Source organism: Vigna radiata, chromosome 10 (assembly GCF_000741045.1).
Source record: "Vigna radiata var. radiata cultivar VC1973A chromosome 10, Vradiata_ver6, whole genome shotgun sequence".
Lineage (NCBI taxonomy): Eukaryota > Viridiplantae > Streptophyta > Magnoliopsida > Fabales > Fabaceae > Vigna > Vigna radiata.
Window position 1 is genome coordinate 9,031,135 of NC_028360.1, and position 18,253 is coordinate 9,049,387.

The 18,253-nt window shown below is 32.8% G+C and overlaps 2 protein-coding genes across 2 annotated transcripts; one reads left to right on the forward strand and one right to left on the reverse strand.

Annotated features, from left to right (window-relative positions):
• The first annotated feature begins 7,501 nt into the window (after window positions 1-7,501).
• LOC106774400 (sodium-dependent phosphate transport protein 1, chloroplastic) lies at window positions 7,502-14,619 on the forward strand. Its single transcript, XM_014661381.2, has 10 exons — window positions 7,502-7,926; window positions 9,419-9,526; window positions 9,638-9,793; window positions 10,031-10,246; window positions 10,483-10,692; window positions 11,699-11,836; window positions 12,354-12,455; window positions 12,892-12,957; window positions 13,123-13,207; window positions 14,117-14,619. Exons 1-10 carry the CDS (start codon window positions 7,579-7,581, stop codon window positions 14,212-14,214), a joined length of 1,527 nt encoding a protein of 508 aa, XP_014516867.1. The 5' UTR covers window positions 7,502-7,578; the 3' UTR covers window positions 14,215-14,619.
• A 974-nt stretch (window positions 14,620-15,593) lies between these two features.
• On the reverse strand, window positions 15,594-17,615 carry LOC106775311 (cytochrome P450 86A1). The gene is made up of 2 exons (XM_014662420.2): window positions 16,899-17,615; window positions 15,594-16,707 (listed from the first exon to the last, which is right to left on the reverse strand). The coding sequence occupies exons 1-2, from the start codon at window positions 17,582-17,584 to the stop codon at window positions 15,825-15,827; spliced, it is 1,569 nt and encodes a 522-aa protein (XP_014517906.1). The 5' UTR covers window positions 17,585-17,615; the 3' UTR covers window positions 15,594-15,824.
• Window positions 17,616-18,253: the final 638 nt, after the last annotated feature.

Sequence of the window (18,253 nt, forward strand, 5' to 3'; positions counted from 1 at the left end):
AACTATGATTAACCGTCCGATTTATGGTTGACCAGACGGTCATACAATACATAAAAATGTTTCGGGTATGAGGTCGAGTTAACGGTTCGGGTTGTGCTGTGTCATCCAAAGTTCAAATGCGACCCATAAGTCTGAGTGTTGTATCATGTCATTAGGAAGATACATGCAAAAGACACTCCGATACCAAATTTAGTTCAACGTTTAACTCTTGATAATTAATGCAACAGTAAATACATGTCCTTACCTTCTTACCTCGAACATTTATTTATAAATTTCAAGATGAGTTTTTGATTAATATTGACTTAATTATATCTCAATTAAATCATTTGTGAAATATTTAGTTCAATTTTACTAAACATTACTCCGAAATATTAAATAAATAAATATATTATAGAAAAATATCGTGCTTAAAATTATACATATATAATATATATATACATACATATAATATAATATAATATAATATAATATAATATAATATAATATAATATAATATAATATAATATATATATATATATATATATATATATATATATATATATATATATATATATAATTAGTAAGATATAATTTATAGACAAAGCCCCTGAATACCAACCATAGTAGGAAAAAAAAAAACTCACCGACAAATTATCAATATATCGTGAACATAATCTCTAGTTCTCTCTCCATAAAATATTAAGAAGAGAAGATTTTTTGTGTTGATATTTTAGGTACATAATGAAGTGAGGAAGCATGAAAGAGATTTCTGCCTTTTATTTCCCTCTCTATATGAATTTCCCTCTCTTTTATTTCCTTTATTTTTGGTGCTTTTCTTTTCAAAACTTATTTTCATTTCTTAAGAAAACAAATTATTTTGTTCTTAATTAAGCTCTAATTTTTTAATGATTTTAAGCTATAATTTTATAACATTGTTAAATTCTCTTTTCCTCTCTGAAACAAGAAAATCTTAAATCATATTTCTTTTCATTTTTCCTGTTAAGATATTTCTTTTTTTCATCTATGATGATATTTGAGAGTTGTATGTCTTCTAACTTGGATATTTTATTTTATGATGGAACTTGTTAATAGTTAAAAAAAAAATCAATTGAGGATTTCTCACTCCGATTTTTGTTTTTTTTTTTTCATATTTTTTCGGAATATGAATCTGGAAACTTTTTATACCTTCTGAAAATATATTTTTTCTGAAAGCTGTCTAGATTTAAAAAAAAAAATATTTTTACCATCACATTATTACAAAAGGTTTACGAACAAAATATGAGAATATCTTTTCTTGTGGTTTATCTGTTTTTATGGGCCTATTGTTAGCCCAATTATTTTGACACATCTTCTTCTTTTGGAGGTTGATAAAAAGATTATTGTAAAAAGGGGGAAAATTATGCTAATTTTACGAACTAGAAAAAGAATGAATTAAACTTACAATATTAAAATAAAAATAATGAAGTTGTATTTTATTAATTTTTTCCTTGTTATTTTTTTTCCTAATGCTACTGAAAGTTCAACGAATAGACAAAGAAAAATAAGATAATGGGAGTGAATATAAGGTACCATCGTCTCCATTCCAACTTCAATAGGATTATGGGCCAAAATTTAAAAAATCATGTCATTATTATTTATAAAAATAATAAAAAGTATTTCATGATGAAATAGTTGCATTTCTCTTTCTTTTTAAATAAAATGTTTGATTATACATTTTATCTCTTTTCTCCTTTAACAATGTGTTATTGATATGTTAAAAGTTGTAGATTTCATTTGCAATTAAATGACTATTATTTTATTTTTGGATATTGGTTTGACAGTGATTTTTTTTTTTTAATTAAACACTACTCGCTATTAACTTTTCAAATGGAATAAAAAACTTGCATATGTTATACCAGGAATACAATTCGAACTTTAAAATGCATTTAAAAATATTTTCTCTTTTAATTATTAAGCTTTCTATATTGTTTTTGCTTTTTTCGCTTGTGTTATTCTTTTCATTCACTTTTAAGGTTTAACATTCTGATTCAATCCGTTTGCATCAAAGATTTGCTTCATTTGTTTTCATCACATTAGTCATGACCAAAAATAAAATATTTTCTTAATTTCTTATAATTTCACAGAAATTTTTTTAATTGGTGTTGATTGTAGCAAAACTAATGTAATAAGTAAATATAATGCATTTTGATTTAATTTTTTTATAGCATAATAAAATGTGTCTTTTTTCAAAAATTTAATGATCAACATTAATAAAAATATATCATAAGTTCTTTAATATTACTGGTGACATGAAAATTTAATTATTGAAATTCATAATATGGTACTTTGTGTGTATTTATGTGAGAATGAATTTGAAAGAGGTTCAAATGTTTGTATTGGTTTATTTGAAAAGAAGTGAAAGCATGTATATATGAGTAAAGGATCTATAAAGTGTCTAGTGTGAAAGAAGAAAAGTCAATTGGATGTCATCAAAATACTAAAGTGTCATGTGTTTTTAGACTATGCTCGAAAAAGATTTATGGCCTACCTATTAACACTTTGAACATTGTAGTTGAATGCATATGGTAGAGCTTCATACCATATGCTCGAAAAAGGTTGGTGAAGTTTCATTTAAAGGGAGTTGCTAGTCATGAATGAGTTTTTCTGGACAAGCATTAGGAATGGTGGTTGCTAGAGTTCATTGGAGGTGTAAAGGTAAAATGTCATGGCTAAAAGAACTGAATATGATTTTGCAATTTCCTTTAACTATATTTGCATAGCTTGGAGTTAGCTTAAGGTTGACCTATATTATTGTTGTGTTGTTGGTGTTTTGGTGAAGGAACATGTGATTTTGCATATGGTTCAAACATCCTATGTTTAATTGATTGCATAAATCATCAACAAGTAAGTCCCAAACATCATATTTTATGTATATATGTGTGGTCCTTTGGTTGATCCATAAGTGCAATGTATTCACAAAGCTTCGTAGTGACAACAAAAACTTGTTGGCTGCAAAACCAATAGTAAGTGCATCGATCGTAGCATAGCAAGTGATAAATATCATTCTCTCCCAAGGGACTTGTTCAACACATGACAAATTATTCCTTTTACAACTCAATTAGACATCAAAGTGCACAAAACAATACAAGAAACTCTTTTTGGTATTTTATCAAACAATTGATGTGTAAGAAATTTAACATAATGTATTTAAAATTTGTTAAAACTAGAATTCATCCATTTCATTCTCATGCATTCACAAACATCTCAATTTCATCCAATAGGTGTTCAATTTCAATTCTAGGTTCAAATCATATTTCCCAATTCATCAAGAACCACAATTCATGCATGGATGATCAATCTAAAGCAAGCGTTAAGCATAAAATTGAACAATAACATGAATTGGAAAGCATATATCATTAACATCACAAAATACATAAGAATTCCATGTTTTACAACTAATCTCCACAAATAGGAAAAGGCCTCCATGGTGGAGAACTTAGGTCTCTACAAAATTAAAGAGACAGGGAAGAAATTGGAACCAAAGAGAACGTGCACAACTTTTCCCAATGTTCTTGCCAGTTCCATCTCCAATTCATGACCCATCTTCTTCCTCAACCCAAAAGGGGTAAAATCACCATTGATGAAGCTTGAAGATCCAATGAGGAGTAGGAGAGCTTCCCAACACCCCAAGCAGCCTCCAAGGGCCTCTCCCAATCTCTCTAGGTGAAGAATGAAGTGTAGGAGGAGAAGAATGCCCAAAAAATCACGAGACCCGTGTTTAAATAAACCATTTTGACACATCAACATCGTCACCGCTCAGTGGTAGCCCATCTGTAGCATTCCAGAGAGCAAAGCGCTCAGTTGCCGCCCAACACTAGAAATTCCAGTGACAGAGCGCTCAACACTCGCCCAGTGGTAGCCCAATGGCTGCAATTTTGATAACATTATAAAATTCACGTTCTTGTGTGATTCCAAAGGTGTTGCTTCAAATTGATCTTTTAATGTTCCAAAACATATTCCCTTGAGTTCTTGCTTGTTTTCCTCCCCTAGAATTGCTTCCTATTCAATTATTTCACACACTCAAACAAATATATAAGAGGTAAAAACAAGCATATACTAACTAAAACACAAGAAAACTAGAAAACACATTAAACTTGAGAATAAAACAAGGTAAAAACTATGAATTATGTAACACCCCGACAACTTACAAGGACTGTTGACTGCCCCCACACATCACCACAAGGCTTTCCAGTGTGCTTTGTCCTCACTCACACACTTTCGGAGAAAACTTCCCAGAAGGTCACCCATCCCAAATTACTCCAGGCTAAGCACGCTTAACCATGGAGTTCTTATGGGTTAGGCTACCGAAAAGCAAATGCATTTGTTGATATGAGTAGCCAAATCAATTCCTTTAAGCTATCCTTCAACCGTATAGTCCCGTACCTATACAGTCTCTAGATCCCTCTCATTCCGGTGTATGTTCGATTCGTCCATGTGCTCCTTCCACTCGAAGTCTGCCAGGAGCCGCTCCTTGTCCGTGTCCCCAGCACCATGCTTCTTGCACCGACGATTATTCCTCGCCCTCGTCTGTGCCCGGGTGTCACAAATTACAATATATATACACAAAAACACGTAAAATCAACTGTTATCACTTGTGAGGCATGAACCAATTATGCTTGAATGGAAATTGGTTATGTGTGACCTATAACCAATTATGGGGTTGGTTGTGTGAAAAAAACATCCCTTTGATTAAACAATTCAAAAATATATCTTTTTTAATATTTGATTTTTATCTAATAAATACTCATGAGATGTAAGAGAAAGTTGTAAGTTTATATATATAAATAAAGAGTTTGGTCAACTAATATTATCATCGATTTATAGTATAATATTGTAATTGAATTAATATAATGAATTAATACTTGTAAAGTCAATATTTTTTTTCTTTAAAAATGTAAACATTATACGGTAAGTTTACTTAAGTATAAAATATTAAATATTTATGGGTGTATTTGTCAAAGACTTCTAAGACAGCACATGAAAGAGATTTTTCATATTTTGACAAGGGAGATATAGATGACAATATGGTAGTGTGAAATTTAATTTAGTTTCACACCTACACCAACAATTACAAATACATACATAAGTAGCAATACTTACAATCTTTTACATAGTTGCTTATGGATTAAATATGTTGTGTCTGTTAAGTATCACGAGAAATAACATTCAGGAGTATGTGGTGGAAAAGGAAATCATTGTAGATAGAAGTTAATGTCATATTTGGTACACATTGAGCAATATCGTGACATTATTCCAATGACTAGAAACATCCATTAACTTATGTCAACAAATAAATGTAATAGGACTAGCAAATGATGTATTATTGTCAAAAGTAAAGGAATAAATTGCTAAATGCTTACACACTTTAAACATGATGTAAAAAAAATTAAATGTTTCATTTTCTCCATCGAACTAGGAAAATTATGACAAACACTTTTGTAATGTGTTGAATGCAATTCTCATATGTTGGAAGGATAATTTTTAATTCAATCATCTAGTAGTAAAGGACAACCTCATATCATAAAAACAACAAAATTTACCCATATTTTAAGGCAACATTATGATAAATTAAAGTGTTTCTAGACATACTACTACTTTGCTACTCTTTATGATTCTTAAGGATCATATATGTATTTCATATATAAGTAAAGGTCCCAAGATCAAATGCTCCTTACTTTATGGTAAGAAAAGATTGGTAAACTCCTAATGTATTTAGTGATTTTAACATGAAATTCATATATATTCTAGTCTGTTGAAAAGGAATAACATCTAATTTAAGAATATTAAATGATTTCTTTATCACAAAAGATTACCAAAAGGTTGTTTTTTTTTTTTTTGTACTTTGTGTTTCATGACTTAGTGCTAATTAGTATAAATACAATCATATTAGGAATACACTAATTTAGGGATACAATTCTCATGTAATTGAAAAGACATTTGATGTGTTAAAAAAAAAAATTTCCCATAATAGCTACTGGAATAAAATCCCATTACTCTTTTGGGATAATGAAAAATATAGCTTTAGTATATTGACATTATGAAATATTTTAATAATTTTGTTATTTAGTTGATCTAAATGATTGTTATTAGAAACATAAAATGTCCAATGTTTTCATTTGTCTGAATATGCGTAGTCCTAGTTTCATCTTCATCAATTAAAAGATATAGAAAAATGTCAAACAAAGAAAAGGAAAAGTTGTTATGACAAATGATGGAGTTCCTCATACAAATTTTGAGAACATATTGAATCTAACACGCCTTTTTAGCAAGTATGATCAAATGACAGAATACAAGAATGATTTTTACCTTGATATTTTGTATTATAGTATTTTATTCTAATCTAAAAGTCACTTAACTTGGTAACTTCTACACCGAGATTAATAAGACAAAGATCAAAATCAAACATATAAATTAATTATACATAGTTAATCTTATATAATTATTATATGAAAACATTTTTATGTCATGTTTCATATAACATTCTTATCACACATATCATTCTTTATTATGAAATTGAGATGCATTTATCCAATCAGATTAGTCACACTATTTTACTAAAACAAATTAAGTCAATCACACTATTATCATCATGTTAAAATGTTTTCACAAATTTTAAAAAAATTCAATAAACATATATATAAAGGATTAAATACTTTGAAAATAAATGTCAATAAAGATATTATCAGGATATATTAAAAAATTGATTGATGACTTGCAACTGAAAGAAGAAACTCACGATATCATTATTTTATTTTTCAATTATTGTAATTTAAATATATTTTTTCATATTATTTTATATGTTTAATATTAATTACATATTGTATTTTTACACAAATTTCATATATTTTTTAAGTTTTACTAAATTTACGATTTCACTTAAATATTTTATATTTATTTCTATTCATTCATTTATTAAAATTTCTTTTCAACAACTTTTACTTTTCTCGATGACGTGATATAATTCATAGTGGTTTTTTTTTTCAATTGAATATACAAATAGTAAATTTTAATGTTTTAAGCACTCGCGAGTAGCGTGTAAAAATAATAAATTATATTATATTTTGAATATATTTTAATTGTGTAAAAATAGTAAATTATATTTTATCTTAAATATATTTTAATGAGAGTAAAATTGTAATTTTATAAATTTTAACACTTAGATATTTATTAAGATATGTTTCAACAATTTTTTAAAAATAACTTTTAGAAAATAAAATTATACTTTTCATAAATTAAAATTAGATTATAAAATAAATTCACTTTTTGTTATATAATAATAATAAATATCAGGATTTTATCTCTGACATAAAATACAATTAGGAGGAATTTAATTAAATTGGAACATATAAAACCCGACAATGATTAATTATTAATTAGCGAAGAACTAGGATCTTTTTCTGTACGCAATCTCCACGTGTCCAAACAAGAGCCAGTGCTGATAAAAATCCCGTATCGTTCCTTAAAATATCAACAGTGGTGTCACAGTAACAGCAACTGAAGAACCAAGAGAAGAAGAAGAAGACAATAAGAAGAAGAAAAGAAGAGAAGAAGGAAGCCACGATGAGTGGCAGAGCTATTATTTCTTGTTTTTCTCATCCATCAACTTCGTGCTACATTCCTTTATCGCGCCGGACCCAGTTCGCACATGCACCTCCACCGTCGCCGCTCCTGCTCTCGCGGCGGAGCCACCTCCTCGTTGCCGGCGGAAGGGGAGGCGGGAAGGTGTGGGCCAATGTGAAGTCGGAGAAGAACTTGTCGGAGTCCCCCAAGTACGAGGATGTTGTCGTTCAGAAGGCGCGGGGTTTGGATGACATGGAGGAGGAAGTAAAGTGGTGGCAGGTGTTCCCTAAGAGATGGGTCATTGTGGTTCTCTGCTTCTCTGCTTTTCTTCTGTGTAACATGGATAGGGTATGTACCTCTGCTCTTTCTTTGTTTTTTCAACTGCATTGTTCCTTTCTCATTGCATGCAATTTTGTTTATGGAGAAGAAGCTGTAGGACCGTTTTGTACCGAATTTAAGTTAAGCCAATTCGACAATAAAGCTCGGTGTAGTTGGTGTATAGGCAGGTTTTTAAGCATGCCAGTTTCAGTGTTTGGAGAACTTACATTGGCTAGTTGTGTAATCATAATAGTGTATGTGAGTGAGGGACAACTCTTCTAACTTCATGGGCTGGATTTTGAGGATTGGGTAAGTTTCAAACTTAATTTAGCTTTTGAGGATTGAATTAGATCCGAACTTGAATTTCAAGTTGACACGAGAGTCTATCTCAGCGGTTACTGTTTATAGAGACTTTGCTATTATAGCATGTTTAAGCCTCTCACATTGAGTAGTATGAAATGTTTCATAGAGTGAGCACTAAAATGCAAATTCTTTCCATGTAAAATGCAAATTCATTGGAAGATCGCTGAATCTTGCTGAAATTTACATTGTGGCTCATTCTTTTACCTTTGATGGCACTAGAAATTTTAGTAGTTCACATTTATTGTTGTTGTTATTAGTTAAGATGCGTACAGATTTGGAGTATTAATTTGTCACTACTTATAATTAGGATAAATGGCATTAAGGGCAATTTAGTCTAGATATTCATCTGCAAAATATTTCTTAATCCTTATGCAGTACCCTTAAACATGAAAAGAAATGGGAAGGAGGGAGTAACTGATGGGTTTCTCTAGTGCTCGCGTGGTTATCAAGTGGATTGAATCAGATTCAAATCGTTTTTTAAGATGGTTTCCAAAATCATATTTTGCGTGGTTTATCTTAGTTGTTGTTGTTAGGGTCACCAAGCTACCTATGCTCGAGATGTCCAGATATGAGCTAGCTTATATTTTTCTTACCTTTTTTTTGGATTTGAATTAGTCCCAAACTCGAATATAAGAAGGGGGTACACTTTAAGGATTTGTCAGGACAGGTAAAGTCTCCTTTGGAGATTTCTACACCTTGAAGGGATTAATATTCCACTGTACACCTTGGATTATGCCAAAAGAAAAATACTGAATCTAATTAGTAGCTAAATTTCATTTACTCGTAGTTTACATTTTTAGTGTGAACATGAAAGAAATTTCAGAAGTTTTCTGAAAGTGTTATGCTGTTCATATAAAGGTTTTGTTGGTTTTGGAGTTACAAAACAATTTGTTGTATTGGTATCAGGTTAAGGGTAACAGCTTTGGATTATAGGTATTATGAATGCTATCCTTCAAGTATAAGAATCTTGGGTAGGTTTTAGTGTGTAGACTTTATACAACACATCATGTATTGAATTATGTATAAATTCTATATTTAGGTTTTGTTTGAAAATATTTCATAACAGGGCTCACTGAATTAAATCCATCTAATTTAGTACTGCTGTGGAATCTTCGGTGGGCTTGATTCTTAGAAACTTTCATTCATTTCTCATTTGCAGGTGAATATGAGCATTGCTATACTTCCTATGTCTGCAGAGTACAAGTGGAACCCCAGCACTGTAGGTTTGATACAGTCTTCTTTCTTTTGGGGATACCTCCTTACTCAGGTAAATGTGATTTTGTTTTGAAAAAGCTAATTGACTAGTAACATTTTCCAGTTTGTATGGCTTAGAATTTAAGGCCACCCATCTGAAGCATAGGGTAGATCTTTGTTGCAGATTGCTGGTGGAATATGGGCAGATACAGTGGGAGGAAAGCAGGTATTGGGATTTGGGGTGGTTTGGTGGTCTGTTGCGACAGCCCTCACTCCTATAGCTGCCAAACTTGGATTGCCTTTCCTACTAGTTGCTCGTGTATTCATGGGGATTGGTGAGGTATGTTAAAAGTTAAAATGTTCCAAATAGTACTGCATTCAAGGAGAACTTTTAATGTTACTACTATGTTGGTAAAAGAAGAAATCTAGTAAATTAAAACAATGGAATATTCTTTTCTTGTAATCCATATTGTGACTTATTTTTGGTAATGATTTTATTTATCCAGTTGATGATGATACAATTTGATGGTTCTGTTCCATATGAAGCTCACTTGTTTTGGCCTTATGCTCTTTGTAGGGTGTTGCTATGCCAGCCATGAATAATATTCTGTCAAAATGGGTTCCTGTGTCAGAGAGAAGTAGATCACTAGCACTGGTCTACAGTGGCATGTATCTTGGATCAGTCACTGGACTGGCCTTTTCTCCCTTTCTAATTCATCAGTTTGGATGGCCATCAGTATTTTACTCCTTTGGTTCTCTGGGGACAGTATGGTTTTCCGTGTGGCTTAGTAAGGTATGATTTGAACATGTACAATTATTTCCTTTATGGAGATGCTTACATATTGAACTTGGAAATACTTTTTCAAATATTTTCTTGATAGAAGTGTTTCTTTTTTTTTTTTGTCTTGAAGTTGATTCTTTATAATGAATTTTCTGACAACATATTTTTTGTTTCTGAAAAGATTACATATATTGGTAGAATTTTCTTTGTTTGAGTGCTAATTTTTTCTGTGATTGTGGGAGCTGTAGGCACATAGTTCACCTCTTGAAGATCCTGAACTGCGGCCTGAAGAAAAGAAGCTCATTACTACCAATTGTTTGTCCAAGGAACCTGTGAAAACAATACCTTGGAGATTAATTTTGTCAAAACCTCCAGTCTGGGCTCTAATAGCGTCCCATTTTTGCCACAACTGGGGAACTTTCATTCTTCTTACATGGATGCCAACATACTATAACCAAGTAGGTCGATCTATCTTTTTGTAGGTATGTTGCTCAATGATGTGATGCGGACACAGATCCATGTTCATTTTTTCCTTTTAGTTCCTACAAGGTTGTGTATGAATTTAGCTAGATGACAAGGTTGCCAGTACCTATATAAGGAAAGTACTTTTGGAACTGCAGCTTAAATTAAATATTGTGCCATCCTGGATGGGTATAATATCAAACAATGGACTGGAAGACTGCAATTTGGTGGTATAACTAAGAGTAAAGTAGGAAACCAGTCAAATTATGCAAATAATATAAGGAGAAGGTCAGCTACATAGATTATTAGATCATTTGTATTGCTTGCTTCTCATCATTTATTCCACAGCCATTGAAACCATTTTGCATTGACTTCTGTAAGTGTAATTCTGGGAGATTAGGCAAGTAGGAAGGCTTTATTTTTGTTTAAGTTTTAATTTTGTGTGCTTGTACTTTTGTTCTTCCTGGAAGTTAATATCTTCCCTCCCCTTACCCCACTAGAGGGAAGCCTCGTGTTTTAAGTCACTCTTTTCAATTTTGTATAATTCCAATTATTAGGATTATTTGCTTGTGAACGTAAATGTCATGCTATTGCTTTGCTAATTCTTTTGATTTTGCTGAAGGTTTTATTTTCTAATTCTTATACCTAATAATAGGGACTATAATTTATTATCTATTCTATTTTTCACCTTAAATCCTAATCTCCCCCATTTGTTTCAGTATCTTCTCATCCAGTTGTCACATACTCCTGTTAATTGGAAGTATTCAATGTCATGAACTTCATTATACGAGCATGCTTGTTGATGTTTAACGTTTTCTACTTGGCACATTTGTTAAGCCTCTACCGTCAACATTATCAATATTCAAGCTTACAGAGTTCAGCTTTTAGTTGGAGATATGTTAATATCCTGACGTACAAAATATTTTGATTTGTAATCTTCTTGATATTTGGAAAACAATTGACACTATTTAAAGTGGGCTAAAGTTATTTTCATATATCTAGGTCTTGAAGTTCAATCTTACAGAATCTGGGCTATTTTGTGTTCTACCGTGGTTTGTAATGGCACTTTCTGCGAATGTTGGTGGTTGGATTGCAGACACTCTAGTGAGCAAGGGTGTATCAGTTACAAGGGTCCGCAAGGTATCTCTCCCTTTTATTTGTTTATTTTGTCTTATAGCTTCTGGATAAAATTGTTTTTTGGATAAATTCCTGACCAACTTCCTTTGTATATACTATAAAGGGCTAGGGAACTATATGAAAACAAATGAACAGAAAACGAATCTCTTGTTTTGATTGCATAACTGTCTCAAATTTGTCAGAGTTCATGCTGGATAATATTTTTGTTTCTTAATTTTAATGATTAATTTGAGAAAAATCATTAGTACCTGTTACTATATATTTTTTTTTAAGTTGTATTGTAACCAAAGTTTTTTGGATACAATTTACTTACATGTGGCATTATGACCTACTTTTTAAGAGGTGCATAAAGCTGCAAATATTTCATTACATTTAGAGAGAGATCCTCTTTGCCTTCTCTATCCTTAAGTATCTAACAGCTTTTTTACTATTTCTACTAAAAATTTTCTACTCGTTTACTTAACATGATTCCATTGCTATAAAGTTCTAAGCTTCACTGTGTAGTTATACATCTTTGCAGATAATGCAAACAATTGGATTTCTTGGACCAGCTTTCTTCTTAACTCAATTGAGCCACGTTAATTCTCCTTTTATGGCTGTTTTGTGTATGACGTGCAGTCAGGTTTGTTTATTGTTTTGTATTTAACTTATTTTTAACTCTGAGAAGGTAGTTTCTAGGTAATCCTAATATAAAATCTGTTTATATTCGTGTCTTATATCTTTCTGGGGAAAATTACTTAATACTTGTATGAATTTTCTTAAACGAGTTCACATAAATATTATGGCTGCTTTTGTTCGTACTGCTCAATCTGAAAATTTGACTAGCTAATGTAAATTTTCTAGTCAATAGTGTCTTGAAACTTCTCTTAAAACAGTATAACTAAACATTCTCATTCTGCCATACTTCGTAAAGTTGGAAACTGTTGTTTCATTCATCCGTTCAGTTCATTTACACCTTATTCATCTTCTCTATCCTTCGGTTGCTTAAGGCACCCTGAGGGATTTGCACTAGTAGAAGTTTGCTCTTTCATAACTTGTTTCAGATTCATCCTGAATAGGGTACTGATGCTTTCTCTCAATCCGGATTGTATTCAAATCATCAAGATATTGCCCCTCGATATTCTGTAAGTGGATTCATTTTACATGTATTCTTCTGCAATTTGGAATTCTACATTTAAGAAATATTTTTATTGACTGTCTACAGTCATCTCACAATTAGTTGGTTAAATAATTGTCATTTGGCAAGGAAAAGGAAAAAAATCATATTTATTTCCTCTTTTTATCCTTAGGGGATATTGCTAGGTCTATCTAATACTGCTGGAGTATTGGCTGGTGTCTTTGGAACTGCAGCAACAGGTTACATTCTGCAGCATGGTATGTATTTCTTGCTCATATTTCCTTGGTGACTGAATGTCAGCGATTAGTATCTTGAAAGATTAAGCTATTAGGTGAAAGATCATGAAGATTTTATTAGTCTTGATACTGAAGATTGAGCATATGTTTATGGTGCACAATCTGTGAAGAGTCTCAGTGAGCCTTTTGTTATTGGTATACTTTTAGCAACATGGTGATGTTTGCATACTGTATTCTAGACCACTAACCCAGAATTCTTTTATTTAATTATTTATTTTTTATGTTTTCATTTTGATGGTGAGAATGGAATCAAATCAATAAAGTAAAGAAAAACAAAATAAAATCAAACATGTGGTTAAAGCATGTCTTGGCTGACATTTAGCACATTACCCAATGTTGAAACTTTGTAAGCAGTAGCTGCTGGGTAAACTTGAATGTGGGTAGTGACATTTAATAGTGTTGGTAGAATTAAGTGTCTTGGGAGATTGCAAAGGTTAAATTGCTGTTAGTAATGAGTGTGGCATGCAATAGAGTTCATTAATTATGCTTTAGGTAGTTGTATTTAAAGGATGTAGTTGAAGGGCCGAGACAAAAGGGTTTATAAATAGTTTTTGTTCTACTTAATGTATTCATACAACAAGTAATATAAGAGTGTTTATCTAGAAAGACTTGTTTGTCAACAATAGCATGAATTAAACTCAGGTTCATCCTATTTGGTTTTCCTTCTTTCTCTATTAGAAAATTCATTTCCTTAATCTTTAAATTATATGGAGATAAGTGGTCATGTAATTAAAGTTTTAAACTACTGTTGATTTTATAAAATATTCGCCATCCTGAGTTTTGTATCATAATTTCTTGTGCTTAATACTTCAATGAAATCTGATATGTGACAAGAGTATAATACTGTTAGTTATCTTTGAATATTTTCAGGTTCTTGGGATGATGTTTTCAAGGTTTCAGTTGGGTTATATTTGGTTGGAACTGTGGTGTTTAATCTTTTTTCAACTGGGGAAAAGGTCTTGGAATAACATACTGTTCTTAATCACTGGTACTTGTCATGCCACATGTATACATAATTCTCCAGTACTTTCCCCCAGAAGAAGCACTACAAGAAGAATAGGAACCTTAATTAAGAAGCAACTCATTTATCTTAGGCTCTTGTGCCTCACAAAATGGTAAATTTATGGACAGAGGAGCATTGAACAAAGAGCAGAGAGATGAGAATGTGTTCTTGAAAGATGAATTGACATAATTTAGTCCCTGATGTTTTATCAAAGGAAAAGGGACTGGTAATTATGTTTTTCCCATTTTTGGTGGGAAGATCATTGTAGTTGCTTAATTTAAAGTCATACATGTAAATATAAATTCCACACCAACACATCAATTTTGTATCAATTCATCAAGAAAAGTGATTATGTGTTATCATTCCTCAAGTAGCTTTGGCATTCCAATTTCTTATCTGCCAGTTTTGCTTGCATCTTTTGGTCAAATAAGTTGGTAATGTCAGTCTTGCAGATTACATACCATAATGGACCTTTTTATCTTTTCTTATGTGGGTTTAAGGATTTGAGACGTTTCACTTTCTCTCAAATTTTCGTGGTTTGATAACCTTTTTTTAATATGAATTGATTTTGAGATGAAATTTGTCGTTAGGACCTACTTCGGTTTTTCTTACTCGAGTTTATATTATGAATATCTTTATATGAACAATTGATACAAAGCTAACATTATGATGATAATTTATTTAAATTTTAAAAATAAAAAATAACGATAATTAATACATTTGAATGTACTTAGCTTAAGAACTTAATTTAAACATCAGCGGTCACTTTGCTTTAAGAAATTGAGAAAGAAACGAAAGAGAAACGATAAGGGTTAATGAAGTATTATATGAAATTTTAGAATGTTTAAATATCATGTCATGTAAATGAAACACTTACAAATAGTTAATGCAACATTAAAGCTCGATTAAAGTATATTGAAAATGTTTATAAAGTATTTAAAATTTAGAAATTCTTTGGTGTAGTAATCACGTTGTCACCTTAATTGAATTTCTTGTATTGAAAACTTTATCTCCTAGTCTTAATTAACCCTAAGATAAAATATTTTCTATTCCAATTTTCACCAAATATTACTTTTGATTGTAATCTAAACTTTAATGTTCTGTTGAAGAATCAATTTTACGAAAGCATAGGAATAGGATTGGTAAGTTTGGTTTGGGTATCTACCATGATGCACATTATAATGACTTTTACGGACAATTTCTCAAGCTCATGTTCGAAAGAAGCAGAACAATCTACTAGTGATTAAACTAAATTTACAAGCAAATATTTCAATAGTAAAATAATATGTTAGATTCATGCAATTTCCAATAATAATAATAATAATAATAATCTTCATTACCTTCAAACAAATTCATATTTCCAATAATTATATATTTTGTGTATTCATTTTATTGATCAACAACATAAGAATATGTAAACCCATTTTCCAACAACTGCAAAGGTAAACCAACCAACCAAACAACAAACATTTTCACTTTTCACCGTACAAAATAAAACACAAATAAATTGACAGGTGTCACAACGAAATGATCATATTGTCCTTTACACTGTGCATGGCCGAAATACCCTTTTCTCTATGCTGACGTGGCATTATGTGGACGAAGCTGACGTGGCTGCAGGAACACACGAAGTCCATTCTTCATGAAGAGAGTCAGTGACATCTTCTGCTGCACACGATGACCGGGAACCGGAGACAGGCGGTAACGCAGAAGCACAGCTGAAGCCACAGATTTCATCTGCAGGTAAGCCAAGTCCTTTCCCAAGCAGGTTCTCGGTCCAGCGTTAAACGCAACGAACTTGTAACCGTCTTTTGGCGGTTCGAACCGGTCTCCTTTAACCGATAAAAACCGCTCTGGTTTAAACTCCATGCAGTCCTCTCCCCACACACTCTTCATTCTCCCCATCGCGTAAATCGAATACGTCACAGTCGAACCAGCTGGAACCGCCGTGCCATCCGGCAACACGTCGTCCGCCACAGCGTGCTTGAAATCCTCCGGCACCGACGGATACAAACGCAGCGTTTCGGCCAGCGCGGCTTTCAAGTAAACCAGCCTCTCAGCCTCCTCGAAGTCCACCGCCTCCTCCGTCCACCTCCGCCGGTCGCCACCTCGAGTGGAAGTGAGCACCGCCGTAAGTTCGTCGAGGATCTTGTCCTCCACGGTGGGGTGGTTCATGACGAGCCAGAAGAACCAGCTTAGCGCCACTGATGACGTGTCCCTGCCGGCCAGGACGAAGTTGAGCGCGATCTGACGCAGCGTGGCGGCGCTCAGTGGCTTTCCCGCGGCGTCGCGCTTCTTCATGAACCTCGATAGCAAGTCGTCGGAAGGCGATTTCTCGCGAGCTGAAACGGCGTCGTTCATGTAAGTTTCGACGACCTTCAAACTCTGCTCCAGTTTCTTCTCTTTACCGATGCCAAGAAGCTTCTCGAATCTCCATATTATGCCCGGATATAAAAGCCTAATAATAAGTGGATAAAAGATGTAAAAAGTATAGAAAATAAAATATGCAAAAAATGAATTTCATATTATTTAAAATTATCATAAATAATAATTTATAGTAATTGTTATAGCTGACGAAAAATCTAAAAGTTTTTAAATTAATAATTAGAAGAAAGCATAGAAAAAAGTAAGGGTGCAGTGCATGTATACCTTTGCAAGGTGATTTCTGTGGCAGTGTCAAAGGCAACAGTGAAGGGGTTTTCACGGAGATCCGGTGAGAGAGTTTCAGGGTCTTTTCCAAAGGTGAGTCCACAAATGTTATCAAAGGTTAAACGTAGAAGAAGGTCTTGCAAATCCACTGATACGTTTTCCTTAGCAGCTTTGTCCAGAATACACCATAGCCTGTTTTTTATGGTCCGGTTCACCCACCGAGCCATGGCTTGCCTTAGGGTTCGGGTCGTGAACTCCAGAGCGGCGGTTTTCCGCTGCATGAGCCACGTTTCACCGTCGCTGTTGAAAATTCCGTGCCCTAGAAGGTCGTGGAACGCTGCCTGCCAGTGCGGCCCTTTAGGGTAGTTGTCGAACCGGGTTCGGAGTATGTGTTCGATGTTTCTAGGACAGCTTGTGACGGTAAAGAATCCCTGCTTGCGAGCAAAGAAAGGGAGACTGAGAGTGCATGTTTGGTAAGTGGGGGAACCTCCTGTTTGGCGTAGGTTTGAAGCGATCCAGTCATGAACCCTATTCCGGTTCACCACTAATTCTGGAACGCTGCCAATAATTGGCCACACTTTTGGACCGGTTAGGGTTCGAGCCAAGAAATAAAACCAAAGAAAATATGTGGATAAAAGAGCAACAGCTAGGGTTAAGAGGAGAGGGAGTGTATCCATTTGCACCATGTTATGTTGTTTGTGAGAAATGGGGTTTGAAGTTTGAAGTGATTGAAGGGGGTTTTTATATATGTTTATACGATGATATAATGGGAAAGGTTTAGGAGAGGTGGTTCGGAATTTTTTGCAGTAAGAGTCGCTGTTAGGTTGATGTAGAAACTGACGCACAAGCAAATGAAAAGCATCCACGCATATCTGCAGCAGCTTCTCCTGTGAGAGAAGGGTTTTGGAGTGATTATAAAACGTTTATTGGTTTGGCTATTCTAATCTATTAAGTATTAGTTATATCCACTCTTATGTCTAATTGCTTATGCTCTTCACTCTTTAGGAGAAAATTATCTCTTTAATGGCCAACTAAGGCACATCTGAGTTGAATGGGCCATACCCTTTTACTTCATCTCATTTTTTAATTGGATGGTGACATTCATTGCATAATTAAGAGTTTTGTAGTGATCTCGTTTCTTAACAATTAAATTTAAAGTAGGAAATTTTTTTCTATCAATATATTTTGTTTTATTTTCAACTACAAAAATATAATTGTTTTACAAATCCAAACTAATATTTATATATTTTTCCAATTATATCCTTATATAACATATATTAAAGTGTTAAATTTTACAAAACACCTTCGTTAAAAAATGTAATCATAATTGTTCAGACTTTTAAATGAGTGACAAG

Bases quoted from the DNA above. Each gene is read 5' to 3' on its own strand.
- LOC106775311 (XM_014662420.2), bottom strand. From the start codon at position 17,584: ATGGTGCAAATGGATACACTCCCTCTCCTCTTAACCCTAGCTGTTGCT. The intron at 16,708-16,898 runs GTATACATGCAC...ACTTATTATTAG, and splicing joins ACAGAAATCACCTTGCAAAG to GCTTTTATATCCGGGCATAA.
- LOC106774400 (XM_014661381.2), top strand. From the start codon at position 7,579: ATGAGTGGCAGAGCTATTATTTCTTGTTTTTCTCATCCATCAACTTCG. The intron at 9,794-10,030 runs GTATGTTAAAAG...TGCTCTTTGTAG, and splicing joins TATTCATGGGGATTGGTGAG to GGTGTTGCTATGCCAGCCAT. The intron at 10,247-10,482 runs GTATGATTTGAA...TGGGAGCTGTAG, and splicing joins TTTCCGTGTGGCTTAGTAAG to GCACATAGTTCACCTCTTGA.